General features: G+C 34.1%; 1 protein-coding gene across 1 annotated transcript; it reads left to right on the top strand.

The window, feature by feature from the left end:
• The first annotated feature begins 10,199 nt into the window (after positions 1 to 10,199).
• Positions 10,200 to 15,652, top strand: LOC8264002 (putative pentatricopeptide repeat-containing protein At5g09950). The gene is made up of 3 exons (XM_015726012.3): positions 10,200 to 10,407; positions 10,499 to 13,926; positions 14,143 to 15,652. The coding sequence occupies exon 2, from the start codon at positions 10,516 to 10,518 to the stop codon at positions 13,768 to 13,770; it is 3,255 nt and encodes a 1,084-aa protein (XP_015581498.2). The 5' UTR covers positions 10,200 to 10,407; positions 10,499 to 10,515; the 3' UTR covers positions 13,771 to 13,926; positions 14,143 to 15,652.
• The last annotated feature ends 970 nt before the right edge of the window (positions 15,653 to 16,622 follow it).

Below are 16,622 nucleotides of genomic sequence, written 5' to 3'. Positions count from 1 at the left end.
CTAGACTATGGACTAAACGAATTGTACCTGGTTTTATAACTGGAGAAAAAGTTTCGTTATAGTTTATGCCATCAACCTAATGGTACCCTTTGGCAACTAACCTGGCCTTTAGTCAATCAAGAGTACCATTTGTATTCAATTTAGCTTTAAACACCCATTTTGAACCGACAACATTCAATATGAGGTTCTCGAGGTACCAAGGTCCATGTTTGATTTTTATGCAGTGCATCAAGTTCCTTAATCATCGCTTGTTTCCAGCTAGCATGTTGAAGAGCCATTTTGACAGTACGTGGCTCTTTAGGAATATCACCACATTCAAGGAGGAGAGCATAATGGGGATTGGGTTTGTAGATGCCATGTTGAGCTTTAGTGACCATAGGATGAGATGACGGTGGTACCTGTTCAACAAATAAAGAAGAATCAGAATTTAAGGTAGAAGAAATGGGTGAGGAACTACTGGTGTCAGGAAGGCTGTAAGCTGTAGGAGAAAGAGGTATGATATCCATGAGATTATTGGGATGTGGCAAAGGATCTATAATAGTTAGTGATTGAGATGCATGATAATGGTCATAATCACAGGCCAAAGGAGAGGCAAAGAAAGCAGCTTCGACTATGAGATCAGATATAGTCGAAGAGTTAGACATAATATTGCTTGGTTGTGGGAGAGGCGGAGATGCATCTAGTAGAGGAACAGTGGTTTGATCCATTGTTAAAGATGGGAAATGTTCCAAAAAATCAGTGAAGCTAGTGGGAGAAAGAGATGAAGACATATTTGTTCTGTAAGGAAAAGGATTTCCATCGAACACCACATGTCGTGAAACAAAAATCCTGTTGGTTTTTGTATCAAGACAACGATACCCTTTATGTTGGTTACTATAACCTACAAAAATACAAGGTACAGTTTTAGCATCAAATTTTTTTCTCTTTATATTCCAGGTATAAGCGTAGCATCTAGTTCCAAAAACATGTAAAATAAAGTATGCAAGGTAAGAACTATATAAGTGAAAATAAGGTGTATCAAATGCTAGTGAAGAAGAAGGCAATCGATTGATTAAAAATGCTGTTGTAGTAAAAGCCTCAACCTATAGAGAATTAGCACACCATTATGAAAAATCATAGTCATGCCAAGTTCTCGAATGGTTTGATGTTGGCGTTCAAAAATTCCTGTATGTTCAGGAGTATAAGGACATGAAAGATGATGGATGATTCCTTATTGCTGAAAATGAGATTTAAATTTGTTGTTTACAAACTCTCTGCCTCCATCAGTATGAAAAATATTGATTTGTTTGTTAAATTGTCACTGCACATACTTTTCAAATGCCAAATAAACATCAACAAATTCAGATTTAGCACACAAAGGAATTACCTATATATAATGAGAATAATCATCAACAAAGCATGCATAGAATCGAAATTTGCCAAGAGATAAAACATGGGCTGGACCCCAAATGTCACAATGAATTCTCTCAAAAATATCAGAACTAACAAAACTAGATGAATGATATGGTAACTTGCTAAGTTTGCCTAGTTGAAAACTTTCATAAACAGTATCAACTTTTTTATTTGAATTGATATCAATTAACTTCTTGGTATGCAAGATCTTGACGGTACAGTGTTGCGGATTTCCAAGACATTGGTGCCATAACTCCTCTATTCCTGAGTTTTGTCTATTGGAGAAGTTTCCTTCCTTCATCTTAGAGAAAACATAAAGATCACCTTTACGTTGTCCCACTAAAAGAGTTTGCCATGTTGCTCGTTCCTTGATACAAAATAACTTATCAGAAAATTTATAATTCAGGGAATATTGTGTTATCAATTGACTAATGGAGAGTAAATTCCTTGTTAATTGTAGGACTAGTAATACATCACGTAACATTAATTCATTCTTACTGTCAAAAACTAAGGTATCTCCAATTACATCAATCTTCAAAGAAGAACCATCACCGATAAATGCAGAATCACAACCAATATAATTTTTAAGATTAGGAAGTATACCTGAATTTGCAATCATATGATTTGAAGCACCAGTATCAGTGGTTCATTCAGTGTCGGTGATGGAGGTATCTATGATAAGTGCTACAAGTGCTTGGAGAAGTTCATCATTACCTGTTTGTTCTGGTAAGCTCCAACAGATTTTGGGGATATGCCCCTGTTTTCCACAGAGCTGACAATTCTCATTCTTGTACATCTCTCGCTCTATAATATTCAGTCGTCATTTACCAGGTGGTGGTGGTCGAGACACACGATTGTTATTCCTTTAGGATGATTGTTGTGATTCCAAATGATGACCTACAAAATTTAAATATTGAAAACTGTTATTTGTAGCCTGAAAACCTCTTCCTTTTGATGTGAATTGATTATTTTGAGGATTGCGATTGTAATGTTGTTGCTACTACTGATTCAGATTGCAATGTCCATAGAATGCGTATGATGGGGAATTTGATTCTTCAATCCATGAATTTCGTTGTTCAAAGCCTTGTAAAAGTGATACACTTTCTGAGTAAGATGGCATTGGGGGCTTAAGCATTGCAGTTGTGAAAGATTCATATTTGGAGCCAAGATTTGCAAGTAAGGAATAAGCTTTTATTTTATTGAGTATGGGATTGCCTATGGCTGCTAGGCTATTACATATACTTTTGAATTTTTTAAATGTTCTGCTAAGGATTGACTTGGTTCCTTTTTCAAATATGTGAGTTGTTGTCAAAGAGTAAATTCTCGTTCTTGTAAGTCTTGGGCATATGCTTCTTTCAAAGTATTCCAAATCGATTGAGATGAATCCAGACCAATAACCAGACCTAAAGTTTCTTTTGTGAGTGTTCCGATGATCCATCCGCGTAGGAGACGATCTTCTTTCTTCCATTTGAGAAAGTCTTATGAGATTTGTTGTTCTTTTTCATTATTTGTTGATGTTTTTCTATCGGAACATTGATGTACATGGCGGGTTTAGTTTTCTCGCTTGTGAGAAGCCTGATCATGTCTTAACTTGCAGCTAAAGCAAGTAATTGTTCTCGCCGGAGAGGATAGTTTTCTAGTGTAAGTCTGAGGGTAACAAAGTTGGCAACATTGTTAGATATTGTGGAAGCCATTGATGAGAAAAAATAAAATTAGAACTCTCTTGTCTCACAATGGCTCTGATACCATAAAGAAAATAAAAAAGAGAGAATTTTTATGGAAAGCCCTTTTTTGCTTCTCAATCTGAAAGGAGAGTTCTTATTAATCTCTTATATATAGACTATCAATAATAGAAAATCTACAGAGAAAGAAATTTTTAAGTAAAAAATAAAAGGTAGTCAACTTATACATATATAAAAATGTTGTCACATAGCTATTTTAAAGGAGTAGATTGCTCGACTGAGTTTCCATTTCCTATGATGCAGTGATTGAATAGATTGCCCATTATGCAGTGATTAGATCTCAATAAGATCCCTTGAATTACTGGTCATGGTTCTTCTAATTTTTTAGAAGGATGACCACAACTTGGTCTATTACTTTATTACTCCAATTATCATCCTTATTACTCCATGTTGCAAGACTCATGGTGGTGATTGAAGGAATAATGTTTAATAGAGAGAACTTCCCATCATCCAATATTTCATAGAGATAAGCATCATCAACCTGCTTAGCTGAACCCTTGAAAGAAATAAACATTAAATCAAAAGCATATGAAAGAAAGGGACTAATGACACTTTAAGCCACCATCAAAATTTACAATTTGATATTAAAGAAAAGGTAGCTAAGAAACACAAAAATAAGAACAAATCTATAGATTTGTCTTGTAAGAAGAGAGATAAAACCCATATCTGACCGCAAAAGCTCCACCACTAGAGTAACTCATCTTCTCCACCAAGGGCTCAAAATCTTACTGATAAAACCACTGTTAACTATAAAGATCACAAATAAAAGAAGAAAACAAGGAAAATATAGTGAAACTGAGATGGAGGGATAGTCTTTGCCTTTTCAAAACCGCTAGCTACTAGTTTTAGAAAGAGAGAGAGGCGAGCTCTATATGACTATCATGAATTACACTTTTATAAATCAAATTAATTATAATATAAACTTTATTTTTTTTATTAATTAAAATTTCATTCATTGCATTTTCTTAGGCCAGAGCCCAAATTGAAATATAAGAGATAGCTCATACAATGAAACAAGTTTCTCCTAAATATCCAACAATGAAGTCCTAATTAAGGTCAATAACTGAAATCTTCTTTATCTTCAATCTTTACCAATTTGCAAAGCCACCCCAAGATTCTCATTGCAATTATCGACCTTTCAAAAGCATATATTAACTGCGTACACTAAATTTACACATAAAAAACAACATATAACAATTCCTTTTGTTTTGGCTATGCCATAAAGAGGGTGGAGGAGCGAATTATTTCTGTCGTTTATGGATATAGGGAACAAACCCTTGATGCCATTTTACTGGTATAAATGATCATCCTTCTTTTATTTATATCTCTTCCACCTCTAATCCGCACCATACGATACTCTATGGAGGCAATGGAACATTATAAAGGAAATTTATAAGGCAAAATATATTATTGTTGAAAACATGCCTTAGGAATCTATTAAAGATTGTTTTAATGTTAGTTCCTATTTTTTTGCTTACTTATTATTTTATAGCTATTATTTTACTTAAAAAGTGGGATATGCTGTTAGTGTGTGCTATAAGCTAGCATCTTTGAAATGTATTTAAGTCCAAGTTATCTTCAATAAAAATCATTTGGCTACTCATATTCCTTTTTTGTTTGTCTATTTTCTTATTTTCTATCATTTTTCTTTTAAAAATAACATTTTGTATGAGAGCATTCTTCTTAAGAGACTTGTGACTATCTTGGTGAATTTTTTTTTCTAGAGAGCACCTAAACACTAACCTTACCTTTTACAAAAATTAAACCTTAAAATCATAAATGTTGAGGCAAGTTTCTCTCAAATTGCTCCACCAACCTTTGATGGGGAGAATTATCAAATTTGGCAATGCATATAGAAGCCTATCTTGATGCCTTGAATGTAGGGGAGGCTGTGGAAGATGCAATTTTCATGTCCTAGCTCTACCAAATGACCCCACAATGGCTCAACTCAGAAACCACAAAGATAGAAAAGCAAAAAAGATAAAGGCAAACACCATTCTTTTTGCAGCAGTCTCACCTTCAATTTTCACTAGAATTATAAATTTGGAATCAGTGAATGCCATTTGGAAATACCTTCGAGATGAATATCAAGGTGGTAAGAGAATTAAAGGCATGAAAGTGTTGAACCTTATCAGAGAATTTGAAGTTCTTAAGATGAAAGAATCTGAAACTATCAAAGAATATTCTGATAAGCTTCTCAAAATCGTAAATCAAGTAAGATTACTTGGCACTGAACTTTTTGATTCTAGAACTGTTCATAAGCTTCTTGTAACTGTACTTAAGAGATTTAAAGCCTCAAATTCTGCTTTAAAAAATACTAAGGATATTTCAAGTATTACTTTGGCAAAAGTATTTCATGCTCTGTAGGCTATTGAACAGAGAAAGGTTATAAAGCAAGAGGGTATAGTTGAAGGAACTCTGCCATCAAAGCACCAATTTAGGGGCAAGGGAAAGAAAAAGAAAAAAAAAGGACATAGCTATAAGTGAAGATGCCACTCCTAACAGTAATAATGATAGCAAAAAAAAAAAAAGATTTCCACCTTGTAAATGTTGCGGTGGAAAATCTCATCCTTATTTCAAATGTTGGAGGAGACCCAATGCGAGATGCAATAAATGCAACTAAATGGGGTATGAGGCAGTAATATGTAAAGAAAAAATTCAACAACACATTGTTGAAGCAAAAAACAGCTAATCAAGAAGAGGAAGATAAGCTTTTTGTTGCAACATGTTTTTCCAACAGCAGCTCATGTGAATCCTGGTTGATTGATAGTGGCTGCACCAACCATATGACAAATGACAAAGAGTTATTCAAAGAATTGGAGAGCACTGAAGCTAAATGGGTAAAAATTGGAAATGATGAACACATTCCAGTAAAAGGAAAAGGCACCATAGCTATAACAAGCTACTCAGGTACAAAAACTCTTACTGATGTTTTCTATATGCCTGATATTGATCAAAACTTACTCAGTATTGGGCAGTTACTTGAGAAAGAATTCAAGGATATTTTTTAAGAAAAATGATGCATGATCAAGGATCCAACAGAAGGAAATGTTCAAGGTCAAAATGTGGAGCAAAAGTTTTTCATTTGATCTAATGAAGGAGGAGCAAGCTGCCTTCCCAGCTACAACAAGCTCAACTAATCTTTGGCATAGGAGGTTAGGTCATTTTTCATCATTCGAGAATGAACTACATGCTGAGAAATCAACTTTTTCGTGGAGTACCTACCTCACCAACTACATTAACTGACTGTGAAGCATGTCAGCTTGGGAAGCAAACAAGGAAACCATTCCCTGAAAATGTCTGGAAGGCCACACAAAAGCTTCAGCTAGTTCATACTGATGTTGCTGGACCACAAAGAACTCCATCACTGAAAAGAAGTCTCTATTATTATCATTTTCAGGGATGGTTTAACCAGAATGTGCTGGATTTATTTTCTTAAGTATAAATCAGAGGTTGCAAAGTTATTCTGAAAATTCAAAGCTCATGTTGAAAACCAAAGTAGTTATAATATTCAAGTTCTAAGGTATGATAATAGGAAGGAATATGTCTCAGATTAGTTTCAACAATTTTGCACTGAGGCAGGAATAGAACATCAGCTCACTACACTCCTAAACAAAATGGAGTGAGTGAAAGGAGAAATAGATCAATCATGGAGATGGCTAGGTGTATGTTGCATCAAAGAGGCTTACTAAAGAAATTTTAGGCTGAAGCTGCAAATACTACAAGTTGCCTACAAGATCTTTGAAAAATCAAACGTCATTTGAAGCTTGGTTTGGTTTTAAACTTTGTTTGGTTTCTTAAAGATATTTGGTTGTTTGTGCTACTCACATGTACCTTAGGTTAAGCGTGATAAACTTGACAAAAGAGCAGAACCTGGAGTATTTATTGTCTACAACACCATCTCTAAAGCTTATAGGATTTTTTAACCTCAGATATAAAAATCAGAATAAGTAGAGATGTGTACTTCATGGAGGATGAAAAATGGAGTTGGAATGACTCAACAGAAAATCAAAATCCTTTTTCGGTACTTGATGACACAGTAGATGATCCACCTATTAGAGGCACTAGATTGGTCTCTATCATCTATTAAAGAAGCAATATAGTAATGCGCAATGTAGCAGTATGTGAACCTACAAGCTTTCAAGAAGCTATGGTCGATCGAAAATGGTTGGCTGCAATGCAATAAGAGCTGTCCATGATTAAAAAAAAATAAAAAACCTCATGGCAGAAATGTCATAGGTGTTAAATGGGTGTTCAGAACAAAATTCAGTCCAGATGATTCTATAAACAAGCACAAAGCAAGGCTTATGGTGAAAGGTTATGCGCAAATATTTGGAATTGATTATTCTAACACATTTGCTCATGTTGTCAAACTTGATATAGTTAGTTGCTACTTGATATTTCAGTACAAAAAGAATGGCAGGTGTTTCACATGGATGTCAAATCGGCTTTTCTAGATGGATTTTTGCAGGAGGAGATTTATGTTGATCAGCCAGAAAGCTTTGTAATTAAAGGCCACGATAACAAGGTTTACTTACTAAAGAAGGCCCTTTACGGCTTAAAACAAGCTCCAAAGCTCTAGTACAGTAGAATTAATGATCATCTATTAAGTTTGGGTTTTCAAAAGAGTCCATCAGAAGCTACACTCTATGTTAAGCATTCCGGTGCAGAAATCTAATTATTTCTTTGTATATGGATGATCTTTTGGTAACAGGAAGTAATGCATCACTTATTGATGAATTTAAGCAAGAAATGATGAATGTTTTTGAAATAACATATCTTAGTCTTATGACCTATTTTCTAGGTATGGAGGTCACTCAAAGGAAGCATGAAATTTTTATATGTCAAAAAATGTATGTAAAAGGAATCCTCAAGAAATTCCACCTTGATGACTGCAAAGCAATGAATACTCCTATGAATCAAAAGAAAAAATTCAGCACAAAGGATGGAGCTGATAAAGTTGATGAAGCTTATTTCAAAGGATTGATAGGGTATTTAATGTACCTTATAGCAACAAGGCCAAACATCCTGTTTGCAGTAAGTGTACTATCAAGATTCATGCATTGCGCAAGTGAACTGCACTTGAAGGCAACAAAAAGAATTGTAAGATACATCAAAGAAACTATCAGTTATGGAGTGAAGTATTGCAAGGAACAAAATTTCAGATTATTCGGTGACTATAATAGTGATTGGGTGAGTTCTTTGGATGATATAAAGAGTACTTCAGGGTACTGTTTCAGTATGGGTTAAGGGGTTTTCTCTTAATGTTCCAAGAAGCAAGAAATAGTAGCTTAATCAACAGCAGAAACTGAGTTTATTGCAGCAACATCAGCTGCAATGCTGCAAATCAAGCCATTTGGTTGAGAAATACCCTAGCGGATCTAAGCTTGAAACAAGTTCAAGGCATAGAAATCCTGGTGGACAATCAAGCAACAATTTCAATCTCACATAATCATGTGTTTCATGGAAAGACCAAGCATTTCAATGTCAAATTATTTTATTTGAGAGAAGTGCAGAAGAATGGAGATATAAGTCTTGTTTATTGCAAAATCAAGGACCAAGCAGCTGAAATTTTTACCAAATCCTTTTCGCTCAACAGGGTTGAGTTTTTGAGGAATAAGCTTAGAGTTTGCAACTCCAAGGCAACGAGGAGTGTTGAAAACATGCCTTAGGAATCTATCAAAGATTGTTTTACTGTTAATTCCTATTTTGCTTAGTTGTTATTTTATAGCTGTTAGTTTACTTGAAAAGCGGGATATGCTATTAGTCTGTGCTATAAGCTAGCATCTTTGAAATATATTCGAGTCCAAATTATCTTTAATAAAAATCATTCAACTAGTCATATTCTTTTTTCTGTTTTCTATCACTCTTCTTTTTAAAAAATAACAATTATTAAGCTATGAATTTTTCAGTTTTATTTTATTAAGTATTTTTAATTTCTATTTTATTTCATGATGTATTACTTTTATTAAGGAATCCGTCCTTAATAAAAATATAAAAACTCAATACAACAAATAAAAATATCATAAAGCATGTATAAAAAAAATTTAATTCAATAAAATTAAAAACATAAGGAAATAAAATAAAAATAAAAATAAAAATTTTAGAAGCTTAATAAGATAAAACTAAAAGATCCGAGAACTTAATGAGGAGTTCTGCCAAATTAGAATAACTAAAATACTAAAGAAAACGTAGTTAGAGACACATCCTTAAGAAATGAAGGTTCACTATTTGTGTTAAAGCCATGAATGATGACCCTTACAGAAACTCATGATAAAATCCCTTCTTTACTGGTTCGAGAAAAAGAAAAGACAAATAATCTTCTTCTTTTTTTTTTTATAGATAATCCATAATCTTTTGATCCATGTGGTTTATATGAGTTTTTTTTTTAAAGTAAATTGTAAAGTTTTGCTATTTATATTCAAATGGAATTAACTTTTTAATTTATTTTTTTAGTATCATATTCATTATTTTTGTTTCAATTGATGATATATATTGTGATTCTAATAATTTTTTACTGATGTATTAATTAGTGCCAAAGTGAATTTTCAACTGCTACATCAGTAAAAAAATACTAGTATTGATGTTCCTAAGAGTGTAAATAATATCAGTGTTATTCATTTTAAGTAAGAGCTTGAAAAATAATGTTTTAGGATATTAACATTAGTTTTTATTGTTGTTTTAGGTGAGTATTTATAAGAGAAGTATTAGTTATTTTTATATCTAGTGTGAAATTAAAAAAAATAGTGCTTTATGATTGTATGTGGAATGATAATTCACCTATAAAGTATGTTAGTAGTTTATGTAGAATATCAAATATTGACGAATACTTTACTTGTAACAAAATTTATTTTTAAATGATTCTTCATGAAATACCATAGAATACTTAAGAGCTATATTAAATTTAATCAACTGCTTATTCTTATATTAAAAACAATCAACTGCTTACTTTTATATTAAATATAATCAACTGCTTACTTTTATATTAAATATAGTCAATAGCTTATTGTTATTTTATAGGTTTTTTTTTTTCTCATTTTATAATTCTTTTTAGGTATCACACTTGTGATATAAATATTCTGAACAATTGCAGGTTTGAGGTTTTAAAATCCTTTTAAATGATTTATTCCAAACAAAGTCACTGGTACGGGATCTAACTCTCTCAATCTAAATTGTCATTTAGCCAAATTTGCAGGTTTTGATTTGAACCATGTCATTCTTGTTGCTATGTAACAACCCGTTCAACAATTTGTCAAGCAATCGCCAGTAATAAGTAATGTATTTCAAATATTAATTTTAATTAAATATGCTCATGCTGTAATAATAAGTAAGGTTTTGACCTGCATTGTTATCATGATCTGTAGGTTTTACTCAACACACTATGTTTCGCTGCTGCTTCACGTCCAACAGCAATAAGCGACTCCTTCACATTTCAAATCATTCCTTCATTACATATGCAGCCCCATATTCTTTAGAGCCATCAGCAGCACCACCACAGCACAAAAGCATAGACCCTCTTCTCTTTAGACCTCCAAACATTAGTCCCTTCAATGAACAAACTCCTGCTGTGATCCCATTGGAGGATTTAATTAATTACTATAAGACTTCTCAATCATATACAAAAAGCACCCCAATTTTGCCACATGTTTCAGGTTCGACGTCATTTGATATATATGAAGATTTGATTCATACATATATTGATTGTTGTTGCTCAAATGAGTCTGGACAGTTCCATTCAAAGATTTTTAAATATGGGTTTGATTCTGATTTGTTTTTAAGCAATACCCTTATTAACGCTTATGTCAGAAGTGGTGATTTGGACTCTGCTCGTAAGTTATTCGATGAAATGCCCGAGAGAAATTGTGTTACTTGGGCCTGTTTAATTTCTGGGTACAATAACAACGGGATGCCTAAAGAGGCATGTGGAATTTTTAAAGGGATGATTTTGGAAGGTTATTTGCCTAATTGTTTTGCTTTTGGTGCTGCTCTTAAAGCTTGCCAGGATCTTAAACTCGGTATGCAAATTCATGGCTTGATTTTGAAGTCTCCCAATGCAAATGATGTGGTTTTGTCCAATGTGTTGATATCAATGTATGGTAATAGCTTGGCCTCTATAGATTATGCCCGTCGTGCTTTTGATGAGATCAAAATTAAGAACTCGATATCTTGTAATTCTATTATATCAGTTTATTCACAGAGAGGATACACGGGAGACGCCTTCCAAATATTCTCAAGCATGCAACGAAAACATTCTGGGTTCAGCTTCAAACCTAATGAGTATACATTTGGGAGCTTAATAACTGCAGCTGGTTCTGCTGTTGATTCTGGTTCTCAGTTGTTGGAGCAGATGCTTACAATGGTTGAGAAATCTGGATTGCTCTCAGATATGTATGTGGGTAGTGCTTTAGTTAGTGGATTTTCGAAGTTTGGATTGTTTGATTATGCTAAGAAGATTTTTGAGCAGATGGGTATGAGAAATGCTGTCTCTATGAATAGCTTGATGGTTGGATTGGTGACGCAAAAATGTGGAGAAGAAGCTGCTGAAGTATTCATGGAAATGAGAAACATAGTTAATATAAATCTTGATTCATATGTCATTTTATTAAGTGCTTTCACTAAATTTACTTTGTTGGAGGAAGGGAGAAGAAAGGGTAGAGAGGTTCATGGATTTGCAATCCGAACTGGACTAAATGATATCAAGGTTGCTATTGGAAATGGGCTTATTAACATGTATGCTAAATGTGGTGCAGTTGATGATGCGAGATCAGTATTTAGGCTCATGAATGATAGGGATGCAGTCTCATGGAATTCCATGATTTCTGGTTTCGATCAGAGTGAGTGTTTCGAAGATGCAGTCAAGTGCTACCATAAAATGAGGAGAACTGGGTTGATGCCTTCCAATTTTTCATTGATAAGTACTTTGAGTTCATGTGCAAACTTGGGATGGATCATGCTAGGCCAGCAGTTACAGAGTGAAGGGCTTAAATTGGGACTTGATTTAGATGTTTCAGTTTCAAACGCCCTTCTTGCATTATATGCTGAAACTGGGTATCTGGCTGAATGTCGCAAAGTTTTCTCCTTAATGCTCCAATTTGATCAAGTATCATGTAATACTATGATTGGGGCTTTAGCTAATTCAGAAGTATCAATTTCTGAAGCTGTAGAATTTTTCTTGGAGATGATGCGAGCTGGATTAAATCTTAACAGAGTAACCTTTATAAACATTCTAGCAGCTGTGTCATCTCTTTCACAGAGTGGATTGAGCCAGCAGATACACGCACTAATGTTAAAGTACAATATTGGAGACGACAATGCTATTGAGAATGCACTTCTGGCTTGCTATGGCAGGTGCGGAGATATGGATTACTGTGAGAAGATCTTCTCTAAAATGTCTAATAGAAGAGATGAAGTTAGTTGGAATTCCATGATTTCTGGATATATACATAATGATTTCTTGCCCAAGGCCATGGATTTGGTCTGGATTATGATGCAGAGTGGTCAAAGATTGGACACTTTCATCTTAGCCACTATTCTAAGTGCTTGTGCCTCGGTTGCAACTTTAGAGCGTGGCATGGAAGCCCATGCATGTTCAATAAGAGCTTATTTAAACTTTGATGTTGTAGTAGGGAGTGCACTTGTTGACATGTATTCAAAATGTGGAAGAATAGATTATGCATCAAGATTTTTTGAGTCAATGCCACTGAGGAATTTGTACTCTTGGAACTCAATGATATCAGGTTATGCACGTCATGGGCGTGGTGATGTGGCTTTACAGCTTTTCACACAAATGAAGCTTGATGGTCAATTACCAGATCATGTTACCTTTGTTGGGGTTCTTTCAGCTTGTAGTCATGTTGGTTTGGTTGACGAAGGGTTTAAGCATTTCAAATCCATGACTGGAGTATATGGATTGGCTCCTCGGATAGAGCATTATTCATGTATGGTTGATCTCCTTGGACGGGCAGGTGAACTTGATAAGATAGAGAACTTCATCAATACAATGCCAGTGAAACCTAATGTTCTCATTTGGCGGACAGTGTTAGGTGCCTGCTGCCGAGCAAATGGTCGCAAGACTGAGTTGGGTAGGAGGGCTGCTGCAATGCTTATGGATATGGAACCTCAAAATGCTGTGAATTATGTTCTTCTCTCTAACATGTATGCTTTAGGGGGGAAGTGGGAAGATATGGCAAAGGCTAGGCGGGCAATGAGAGAGGCAGCAGTGAAGAAGGAAGCTGGATGTAGTTGGGTAACCATGAAGGATGGAGTCCATGTCTTTGTGGCAGGGGACAAATTGCACCCAGAAAGAGATCTAATTTATGAGAAACTCGAGGAACTTAACAGAAGAATTAGGGATGCAGGATATGTTCCTCAGACAAGATTTGCTCTGTTTGATCTTGAACCAGAGAGTAAAGAAGAACTGTTGAGTTATCACAGTGAGAAACTCGCAATTGCTTTTGTTCTCGCTCGCAATTCAGGACTGCCAATTAGGATAATGAAAAATCTTAGGATTTGTGGTGACTGTCACTCTGCCTTTAAGTACATTTCAAAAGTTGTCGGTCGTCAAATAGTGTTACGAGATTCCAATAGGTTTCATCATTTTGAGGATGGTAATTGTTCTTGTGGGGATTACTGGTGACTGGCTGATCAGCTTGGATTTTGAAGTTACAGGTATAGTCAATCGATAAAACCTGTAACTAGACAGAATTGGGCCTTCGACTTTGGAAGATTATTTCCTTCACATTACTTTCGCAGTGATACAGCATGAAAAGTTCTCAAAGGTCTAAATTTCTAGGTAGTGTATTGCTGTTCTTGTTACTTTTTCACATTTATTTAACTGCTAGATCATTTCTTACACCAAGCTTTTTTTAAGATGCCAATGATCTTGTGCACTATTGTTAGTTTGAGACCTATATTAGGGATGATATCCATATCTTTTTGTCATTGCATATCTTGAGACTTTATTGCTTAGGTTCTAACGTTCTCTTTTTCTTGTTTTGCATTTTCACAGCAACCAAATAGAGCAAAAATTTTCTCCAAGTTAAATTTTCTATTGCTACAATTGAACATGAAGCCAACAAATAACACATGGATCCGCACAAGGAATGTCCATTGTGGAGATTGGAAGCGCTTTATTAAGTATGGAGATGATAAGACATCATTGAGCTTTCCTGTTGTAAAGAGTGATTCAACATCAATGTCATCATTAATGGAAGATGCTTCCCCATCATATCTGTCAATGTTCAAAAGTGATGGTGATGCTTTTGAGTTGTACAAAATTTTACATGGAATAATCAGTTTTCATTGAGAAAAACATGATTAGCAGAACCAATGCATAAAGTGAAACAGAAAAGAAGGCGTAAAATTCAGGGCACTGGAAACCATGGCCAGCGGAGATTGTTCAGGGTGTCACTCTGCTAAGTCTTGCAGTTTAACAGGGTTCTTAATTGAGCTTTATCTTACAGCTTATGATCTGCTACCTGCATGCTGGAAAGTATAGAAGGCTGATCAAGGGTAACTTTCTGCTATCCAAAAGCAGATTTTCTATTTAATTAGATACTGTAGGTGTTGGACTTGGGAAAGAGTGTTATATTTGGATATAGTTGCTCTATATAGAGGCGGTATCCGGAACGCTTCTGGGGCTTGTAAGAGGATGTCCAAGATGAAGGATGCTTTGCTTACTGAGAACAGGGAGGATGCTGCATTGGATATTCTTGAACACCTACTGGACTATGGAGTAGAGTGAATCATTTGCTTTATGATTGAAATGCAGATGGTAAAATGATAGTTGAAATGCATCAGAACATTGTTCATGCATTTTCACTTTATACAGGGATGTGACTACTATTGTACCAGATATTCTTCTATTACCTATATCTTTCTCTGAGCCATGTGGATAAGAATCTGCTTCACTTTACAGGTCTGCAAACAGGAGATCATTCTGCTAAATTTTTGGCTGGTTCTCTTTGGATCTTATATCAAAGCATGGCGATATTAATGCTGAGTCTACCCTTTTATGTCGAGGATTCTGGTCAACTTCTTATATCAGGGGTTGTATCCAACTCATGCAATGACAACTGAGTTTTCATGATCGCTGATGAAGAGAAATCGCAGTGGATGAATTTGTTTGCAAGTATTCTGTTGGCTGGTGTTTTTGTTCACACGATTCTATTCGTTTCAAGTTTATGCTGTTTGATGACTTCTATTGAGGTGGGCTGCTAATGATGGAAATTCAAACCAGAGACACCTGTCGAAGAAAATGCTTGGCTGTTAGAGCTCGTGCTTTACACCTTTACAAGACGAATGGTTATTTTTCTTGCAATTTGGATACTGGAAGACTAGGAAATTCAACCTTAATAATATGAACCTTCAGGAATTATGCCCAGGCATAAAATTGGAAGCTAAAAATTGATTAAAATAAAATGTAAAATTGTCACTTTTCGACTTGACCTAAAGTTCGAAGCCTAAATGACCTTTTGTTTTTTAAAGTAAATTGAAAGGTAATTTAATATTTAATTTTATCAATCAATCTATCAAATTTTGATGCTTTATTTTAAATATATAAAAAAAAATAAACTTTTCATGTCATGGAATCAAATAGAAAAGTTTACCTCTTATGTATTATTAATTTACAATTGTTTGTTACTTTGACTTTGTAAGAAAATTATTTGTTAATAAAGTTTCCTTACTACTAAAAAAATTTAAGGAAATGAGTTAACTAGACAAAATTTAATTGTTAGACTTAACCAACATTTTTATAAGCTCGTTAACTAGCTTATAAATAGTTTGATTTTAGTATATATGGATTAATGCCGGCCACAAAGTGAGATAATTTAACAATAAAGAAATTACATTATTATAAATAAAAATAATAATCTTAAAAAATATTAAAATATTATCATCACTTTTGGATGAAATTATTTTTAATAAACTTCAATAAAATTTTCTTAATTTAAAAAAAAAAGTAAAAAGAGTTAGATAAAATAAAATAAAAGACAAAAATGAATGAGAATAAATATATGACCATTAAAAATTAAAATGGAAACGGTAAATAAGCTATCATTTTGTAAGTAAAGACAATAGATTCAATAAGTTTTACCACATTACCACCGCATGATTGTTATTATAGGTATCAAGTGTGGGGTGAAACCGACAGTTACTTTTGAACTTGCAGCATTAGTGTTCAATCTCCGAAGCCACAATTTTAACCAGAATTAGTACTCGACCTTCCAATTATAAACTTAACAGCACATGTCAATATTATATTGTAAGAATTCTTTTCCACATAGAAAATGTATATATAATATATAAAATCCTAATTTCTATAATGAGTATCACCTCGACGATTCCTTGTAACATCATAAGACATATTTCTAAATAATGTAATAGCCATCGTAAGCTTCTGAAAGAATCGGTTCAAGTAGAACCCTAAACAAATTATTAATCATGTGTATCAAGATGTAAGATGCAATAGATAAACATAAACCTACT

The sequence above is a fragment of the Ricinus communis genome, chromosome 7 (assembly GCF_019578655.1).
Source record: "Ricinus communis isolate WT05 ecotype wild-type chromosome 7, ASM1957865v1, whole genome shotgun sequence".
NCBI lineage: Eukaryota > Viridiplantae > Streptophyta > Magnoliopsida > Malpighiales > Euphorbiaceae > Ricinus > Ricinus communis.
The sequence above is the reverse complement of the archived record's forward strand: the minus strand, read 5'-3'. Positions and strand labels throughout refer to the sequence as shown.